An 8,991-nucleotide genomic window follows, 5' to 3' on the forward strand; every position below is an offset into this window, starting at 1 on the left:
GTTGGCTGAGTGATACAAAATAGCTATCAAAATCTTTAACAGATATAATGACATATTCTAGGTTGCCCTAACAATTTAGGAATATTCTTTGTACCCCGAATACCCTCTTCACAAAGTAGGCTTTCCCTCTAATTTCTGATATGGCTGGGGAAATAGAGGGAGCTCCTGAAGAGAGACCTATGTATTTTAGATGGGACTTCTGTATTTCATTCAAGTATCAAAACAGATGTAAGGGTGCTTAATTTGGCACCAAAAAAAGTTATGTCATGTGAGACAAAATTTTATCCACAGTTTTCAGAGAGATTGTCTAAATGTCGTAATCCTCTGGCTACTGGTTGTCAGGGAAGTTTAAATGAAATGTCACTAAATTCAAATATGGGACACAACTTTCTTTCAACAACTAGTTTATATTGAGAGTAACAAAAAAAAGAGTAAAAAGGGCGGGCCACAGTGGCTCAGCAGGTAAGAGTACTTGCCTGCCATGCCCAAGGACCCGGGTTCGATTCCCGGTGCCTGCCCATGTTAAAAAAAAAAAGAGAGAGAGGAACATGGTTGTCCTAGAGTATCAAGAAAGGGGAAACAGGAGTTGGAAGCTGAGCATGATAAATCATATTCCGTCAATATAATTTTCATTATAGAATATATATGGGAAACACATTTATCAGGATGTGTTTTGGCTCCATTAGAAATATCCCTATAAGGTAATACTTCATCAAAATACACTTCACCTATATATGAAATGGTCATTTCAAGTGAAGAAATCACCACTTGTTAAATTCTCTGAAAATCAAATGGTATGCATATGAAAATCAACAGAAATTTCTGAAAAGGCCTAATTAGGTTGCATTTCTCCAGATGAAGTTATGTGAAGTGCAGCACAGGGCACAGGTACATTTCTTTTAACTCTTTTTAAAATTCAAATCTACTGATTATTTAAATCAAAACCCACCATAGAAATGCTCGCTGGCAACAGCTAACGAACGCGGTGAATGAGAGAACAACTTGGGGTGGGGGGGGTGGAGATAACAGATGCCCCCATAGTGAAGCGAATCAGATTTTAAAGGCCTCCACTGCAAAACAAACCACTAGTGCCAAAAATGCACACACATACACACAAATGTGAAACATAAAATACAGCACTCACACACGCGCCCATCCACCCCTACCCCCAAATACACACAAGCACACACAATCTCAAAGGGCGGGGTGAGTTTAAGGCATCTTTAAAAAAATTCCAGGTGGCTTTGCCTTACCGAAATATTTTGCGGTGCTACCAAGAGGGGATTTTCAAAGCATCTGAAAAACGCGCAAATTGTCTGAAAGCACTGCCTAGCAATCGAGACACTTTGCAAGCGTGATTCAGAGATTTGCCAAGGAAACAAAAGAAGCTTCCCTCTACCCTGCACATGGTGTTAAAGGTGCTCCAGGAATCGTTCGTTTTAAGGTAGGGGGGAAATCATTGGTCTGTGCAGGATCGGTACATACTAGGGATCGCTATCTGGCAGGGACGGGGCCATGGAGTTTCCATTGGCTGGGGAACCGCCCAGCTTTAGTTTTTCCAGATACTCGGCATGCACGGGCTTGTGGCACTGGAGAACCTTGATCGCATCTTCGATTTTGAACCACTCTCGCTTCCTCCCAATGCTAATCGAATCTTCCCAATCCTCCAGGATCTCAGTCACCGTCAGTACATACACATACGTTCTGTGCTTGCGATCTTGGTTCTGTTCGAATATGCCCAGGAGCCGGCCTAACTTCCCCCTGACTCCCGCCTCTTCGTACACCTCTCGGACCGCCGCACCGTCCGGCTCCTCCTCGGGCTCCATGCCCCCGCCCGGCACGATCCAGCGGTCCGGGTACCGACTGCTACTCACTAACAGAACCTCGTCCTCCTGCTCGCTCCGGAAGCACAGGCACGCCGCCCGCTTCTTGAACCCCTCCGGGTCGTAGGTCCGCGTCTGGTTCGGCTTGCACTTCATCCTCAAGGCCGACTCCTCCCGCCGCTGCTGCTGCTCGGGTCGCCGCCGCCGCCGGCCGAGGCGCTGGGGTAGGGAAAGGGCCGAGGCGTGGGGCGGGGAGAGACTGGCGCCTGGCGGGCGAGCCCAGCCGAACCGAGGGAAAGATGAGGCGGGGGCGGGAGAGCGCGAGGCGGGGGCGGGAGAGCGCGAGGCGGGGGCGGGAGAGCGCGAGGCGGGGGCGGGAGAGCGCGAGGTACGTCAGTCAGTCCGTTCTTGGGAGGCCAGCCGGTCGGTCCAGCGCCGTGCGGGGACCAGAGGAGCGAAATGCGGATCCCTAGAGCCCAGACGCCTGGGTGGAAGCGGCGCCGCCGCCGCCGCCACCGCCACCGCCCGGGAGTCCGCAACCCTCCACGGAGCCCACTCGCCTCTCTGGCCCTGGTCCGGCGCCCTCTCTTGCTCGCCCCCGGCGGGATGGAGCGAGCTGAGGCGCAATCACGTGCGCGTGCGCGTTCCCGTGCACCGGCGTGTTCGTGTTGGAGGGAGGGGGCGGGGCGGGGGTCTCCGGCTCCACCGTGCCCGACGCCTCGGGCTGACTGCGCAGGCGCCCAGGATCTCTGGGGCAAGGAATCTCCTTTCCGTGGAGTTATAGTCACCACTTGGTGACTGTGGCCAAGATTGTTTCCACGTGTCTCTTTGAGGTGAATGTGGCTGTGGAGCAGCTGAACGTTTCTCCTCACCCTCCCAACCAGGTTGTACGAAACCAACACGAGATTGTTTTACACACGGAAAGGCCAAGCCATTATCATCATTCCCCGTAACGTATAGCGTAAATTCACTTCTATGAAGGCTTGGTTTTGTCACAGTGATCGACGGTATGCTTGGCAAAACAATATCTAATATTTGCTGACTCACATCATGTGGCTTTATCTCATCAGCGGGTGCAGGTTCTGAGTCTTGGCACAGCCCCGAATGAAACAGTTTTCTTAAACCCCTCCTTACCTTACCAAAACTCCGTTCCTCAGTGTCCTCATCAGTAACCTCCTCACCTATTTCTTTAGGCCATGTTCACTTTGACTTACATACCCCTAACAACTGGAGAAACACCGGAAATGAAGTTTTATTAAATCCAAAGACTCTCCACCTTCAATGCCCTCCACCCTTTTCTGTCTTTCACACTGATAGACTGGGTGGGGGTTTGGAAAACATGTTTATGGAAAACCCTTTTCACGTCCGTTTCTAAAAATCTCCGACTCAGAATCCAGGACACTGTTTTCCCCGCCGAGAAGTGGCACCCCACAGCCAAAAATTCACTACTTGAGAAACAATGTAAAAATAAATTCCTTTTAATGGTAGAACGAAGTATAAAAGTATCCATAGCTTTCATATATACCAACCACAGTCACGTAGAAAATATAATGGGGGGAATGATGATATTCACCACAAAAACAAATACTACACCAAGTAATCAAAAAAAGTGGTTAGGACTTGGTAGTAGAAAACAATACATTTTATTAGTCAACGCTTTTAAAGAGGACTTGAATAAATGAAGAGGCACGCTAGCAAAGCCAGGGATTGGCAGGGATTGGGCTGATGTCTGGAGTGGGGAGGAAGCCATCAGTGGTCATACTTGGCCCCAACCATATCCCAGTTCTGTTTCCCAATTACCAGGCACTAACCCCTCGTTTCACTAGAGGTGCAATTTTGTAATCTATCCAATCACTTTTGCATCACATTATATCTATGTTTACTGATTGAAAACAAGAGAATTAGAAACATAATAATAGGGAAAGAGGCATAGGCTGGCCTAGTACTGGCAAAGTTATAGCATGTTTCTGGATAAGGAGATCACAACTTACAGGTTTAAAACAATGGCAATGAAATGTTCAAATTAGTTAGAGCGATAAGGCAATGATAGCTATGCCTTTTTGGGGGGTGGCGGATGGGAGGGGTGCATGAGCCAGGAAGCTATGCCTTTTTTGAAAGAAGAGTAAAACCCATCTTCAAGCGCATAGAGCACCATTTCACTGTTAGCCAATTGCCAGACATGTGGGTGAGGCCGTCCTAGACCTTCCAGCCCCACTTGGCTGAAGGCACTGAACACAGAAACATAAGTGGGCCTAGCTGATAACAGCAGAAAAAATGTCCACCTGAGCCCAGCTAAAATAGTTGCCCTATAGAATTTTGGGGAAAATAAATGATTGTTGTTTAATTTCACCAAATTTAGGAGTGGTTTGATAGGCAGCAAAACCTAGCTGATAGAACTATTAATTGTAGCTCAACAAAATCCAAGAAAAGTAATTAGAGAGGAAGAAAATAGTTTTCATAGTAGAATTTTTTCATGGTTATACTCGACCAACCTTTTTTGAGTATTGTGACTTATCCTTCATCATCCTAAGAAGTGAAGGTAAAAGATGGTAAGAAAGTCTCTGATATAAAGAACCATGTTGTCCAGTATAAGAAGCAGGATACAAACGTGATAGCATAAATAATTTTACTCATTTACCAAATGAGTAAGACAGAAAGGCCAAGACCATTATCCCTATCACCCACAAGATGTAGCACTAATTCATTTCGGTTAAGCTTTGGTTTTGTCACAATGGTCAACGGTATTCTTGGCAAAACAATGTGTGATCTTTGTTGAATTACATAGTGTAGTTTTATCTCATCAGTGGGTTCAGGTTTTTAGTGTTGGCACAGGCAAAAACTAAACAGGTTTCTTATACCCCTAGTTACCTTACCAAGCCTCTATTCCTAAGTTTCCTCATCAGCAAACTCTTAGTGGACTTGTCTAAGCCACGTTCGCTTTGCCTGATATACACCTAACAACTGGAGAACCACCCAACAAAGAGTTTTATTAAATCCAAAGAATCTCCGCCTTCAATGCATTCTACCCTTTTCCACTTTCACACTGGGTGGGGTTTGGAAAACATACCTATGGAAATCCCTTGATATTTTCACATCAATTTCTAAAAACCTCTTGACTTGGGATCCAACCAGGCCACTTTGTGCTTTCTAAATACTTTGGTCATCCTGTCCTCTTGGTCAAGAAATAGCACCCCAAAGCCAAACATTTACAACCTAAAGCCTTGCCTGTCCTTTCTATTCCTTCTTATTCTTTCCCTGCTCTACTAGTAGTCCTATAGAAAAGATCTCTGAAGCCTCCTAACTTTGGGCTGGTTGAAAGCTAGGCATCTTTATCTCTTATCGAGGCACTGCTGGCATCAGCTGCAGAAGATCATGAGAATTGACTTTTTCAATGAAATAATCCCTTCATGGAGGGGAAATTGGAATATGAAATGCAAATTTAAATTACTTATTATATATGAAATCCAAATTTTTAGTATAGGTCATACTCTCAGGTTCTGCTCAGCTGTATTTATACCTGAAATAACTGGTAAAAATGATCCTATCACAAAGGCAACAAAGTCTTACAATATCTAGGCATGATATTGACAAAAGTGCATGGGTCATATATGAAGAAAATGAGAAAATGGTGAGATTCAAAAGAATGGAATAAATAAAAATAATATTGCTACTGGATTATATAACCATGTTTTAAAGATATGTGAATCGAATCAGTGAGCATTTGAAAAAGCGAAACATGAGGGGGAAAAAACGTTACAAGATAGATTTTGGCAGTCTGCAATATTCAATGTGTCCATACACACAAATGCACAATATGATGTTAAACAATTTGAGAAAATTCTAATATAGTCAGGACCAAGACAAATACTACCTATTTTCACCAATACTATTTGATAGTATAGATATATATATTTTTTGCATGGACAGGCACTGAGAATCAAACCAGGGTCTCTGGCATGGCAAGTGAGAACTCTGCCTGCTGAGCCACCATGGCCCACCCTTAAGAGTGTTTCATAAATTCTTTCCAATGTAATGGGATTGTAAGAAGAAAGTCTGTTATTCTGCTAAAGAAATCGAACTTCCCATTACTTGCAGATGATATGAGTATATTATTTGGGGAAAACCTAAGAACAGCGTAAAAAATTAAATTCCTTTTAATGGTAGAAGGAAATATTAAAATTTAAAATTTCAAAAGAAGAGGAGGGGGGATGTGTGTGCAAGGGTAGTTCAGTGGTAGAATTCTCGCCTGCCATGTCGGAGACCAGGGTTTGATCCCGGGCCCATGTACTTCCCAAAAAACAAAAACAAACAAACAAAAAAATTCAACAAATGGTGCTGCAATAACGGGATACTCACATGGAAAAAGAATGAAACATGACCCCCATCATACAGCATTCCAAACAAAAAAGGAAGACGCAGGGCAAGATGGTGGCATAGGGAGGTGTGGAATTTAGTTATATATATATGGCCAGGAACTATCTGGAACAACTGTGTGGGGGACATTGTGACCAGATACACACCATACACCAGTCTGGAACAGGTAGAAGAGCCAAGATCACAGCGCAGAACTGTAAGTAAAGCCCCCAAACTGTGGAGGCTGGCGCCCATCCCCCACTGGCATGGCAGGCTATGTTGGAGACACTTTCCCATGGGAAAAAGAAGTGGTATCTACCAGGAGAAAGGGAACATAGCTCAACCAAGCTCAAATTGCAGGGTTTTTAAAAAAACTTTTTAAATTGTATAATATAACATACATACAAAGCAAAGAAAGAAAAAAGCAATAGTTCTCAAAGCATTCTTCAACAAGTAGTTACAGGACAGATCCCAGAGTTTGTCATGGGCTACCATACTGTCCTCTCAGATTTTTCCTTCTAGCTGCTCCAGAATGTAGGATGCTAGAAAGAATAAACATTTTTTTATCATCACAACTGACTTTTTGTGAAAAATAACATGTATACAAAAAAGCAATTAATTTCAAAGCACAGCACAACAATTAGTTGTAGAACAGGGTTCAAAGTTTTGTGTGGGTTACAATTCCACAAGAGCAAGCTTCAGAATCAAGGGCTTGGCCTATTGATTTAGGTGTTCCTCATGTTTGACACAGTATCAGGCATTTCCCTGGTGGTAAAGATCAGTAGTTCTATATTCTTTCTCCCATTCCTCAAGGGACTTTGCCAATACTTTTTGATTATCTGTTTAATATATTCTAAGATGTATCCAGGCATTACATTGAGCCATACAGGATTAAGGCGTTCATTCTTATTCTGGGCTTCTTGTGTTTTGATTGTTTAAATGATCTATCCAGACAGGTTAAGTTAGATTATGTGCTACAGAAAATTTAGGTTTCAGACAAAATAAAACTTTCTTCCTTTATTCCCAAAGAGTAGATGAAGTTCTGACACTTAACCATAGGCCACCAAGTTGCCATGAGACCTGAATTGCCTGTCATGGACTGGGGGTTGTCTGACTAACCAAGCCATACAGTTAGGTGTGCACAGCAGCACTACCTCATAAAATGGAAATGGTATATAAGAGATAGGGCTCGAGCAGGTCCTGAAGGCACAAGTAAGTTACATGAGGAAGTGGCCCAACTATCCGTGACCCCCACTTCTGCCGCATTACCTTCTCTTTCTCAGACCAGGGCCATGGTCTCTTGGAGAGTTCTTAAGAGTGAATTGACTGAGGAAGAGAAAACTTAGGCCTAGTTTACAGATGGTTCTGTATGATATGCAGGGACCACCCAGAAGTGGACAGCTCAACCTCTTTCTGGGGTGTCCTTAAAGGATAGTGGTGAGGAAAATCCTCCCAGAGGTTAGAATTTTGAGTAGTGCACCTGGTTGTTCATTTTGCTTGGAAGGAGACGTGGTCAAAGGTGTCTTTGTTTACTGACTCATGGGCTATTGCTAATGGCTTGGCTGGATGGTCAGGGACTTGGAAGGCACATGATTGGAAAGTTTGTGACAAAAAGGTTTGGGAAGAGGTATGTTAATAGACCTATCTGAATGGGCAAAGAGCATGAATATATTTGCGTCCCATGTAAATGCTCAAAAAAGGTTGCTTCATCAGTGGAAGGTTTTACTAATTAAGTGGAGAAAATAACCCCTCCTGTGGATACCAGTTTCATCATTGTCTTTCCTCAGCCACTCCTGCCATTGCCCAATCGGTTCAAAAAATGTGGGCATGGTGGTAGAGATGGAAGTTATGCATGAGCTCAGCAACATGGACTTCCACTCACCAAGGCTGGCATGGCTACACCTACTGCTGAGTGCCCAATCTGCCAGCCCATACTCAGTCCCTGATATGGCACCATTCTTCAAGGTGATCAGCCTGCTACCTAGTGGTAGGTTGCTTCCATCCTGGAAGGGACAGTGATTTTCTCTAACTGGAATAGACACATAATCTGGAAATGGATTTGCATTCCTTTTATGCAATGCTTCTGCCAAACTGATCTGTGGACACATGGAATGCCTTATCCACCATCATGGTATTCCACACAGCATTGCTTCTGATCAAGGAACCCATTTCATAGCAAAAGAATTGCAGGAATGGGCACACGCTCATGGGATTATCTGGTCCTACCATGTGTCCCATCATCCAGAGGCACCTAGGTTGATAGAACAGTGGAATGGCCTTTTGAAGACCCAATTTATTATGCCAACTAGGTGGTAATACCTTGCAGGGTTGGGTAAATGTTCTCTGGGAGGCTGTGTATGCTCTGAATCAGTGTCCACTCTACATTGCTGTTTCTCTCATAGCCAGAGTTCTTGGGTCCAGGAATCAAGGGATGGAAATGGGAGTGGCACCACTCACTATCACCCCTAGTGATCCACCAGGAAAAATTTTGCTTCTATCCCTGAAGCCTTGAGCTCTGCTGGTCTACAGGTCTTAGTTCCAAAAGGAGGAGTGCTCCTACCAAGGGACACAACAATGTATCCATTGAACTGGAAGTTAAGTTTGCCACCTGGCCACTTTGGGCTTCTCATGCCATTGAATCAACAGGCAAGGAAGGGGATTACTGTACTGTCTTGGGTGATTGATCTGAACTATCAGGGTGAAATAGGACTGCAACTACACAATGAAGGTAAAGAGTTTTCCTGGAATACAGGAGATCCTCTAATGCATCTCCTAGTATTACCATGCTCTGTGATTAAAGTCAATGCAAAACTGC

At 44.1% G+C, this 8,991-nt stretch overlaps 1 protein-coding gene across 1 annotated transcript; it reads right to left on the reverse strand.

Moving 5' to 3' along the window:
* Nucleotides 1-1,059: 1,059 nt before the first annotated feature.
* On the reverse strand, nt 1,060-2,101 carry LOC143670559 (diphosphoinositol polyphosphate phosphohydrolase 3-beta). Its single transcript, XM_077145415.1, has one exon. It carries the CDS (start codon nt 1,977-1,979, stop codon nt 1,485-1,487), a length of 495 nt encoding a protein of 164 aa, XP_077001530.1. The 5' UTR covers nt 1,980-2,101; the 3' UTR covers nt 1,060-1,484.
* Nucleotides 2,102-8,991: the final 6,890 nt, after the last annotated feature.

Source organism: Tamandua tetradactyla, chromosome X (assembly GCF_023851605.1).
Source record: "Tamandua tetradactyla isolate mTamTet1 chromosome X, mTamTet1.pri, whole genome shotgun sequence".
NCBI lineage: Eukaryota > Metazoa > Chordata > Mammalia > Pilosa > Myrmecophagidae > Tamandua > Tamandua tetradactyla.

Bases quoted from the DNA above. Each gene is read 5' to 3' on its own strand.
- LOC143670559 (XM_077145415.1), bottom strand. From the start codon at position 1,979: ATGAAGTGCAAGCCGAACCAGACGCGGACCTACGACCCGGAGGGGTTC.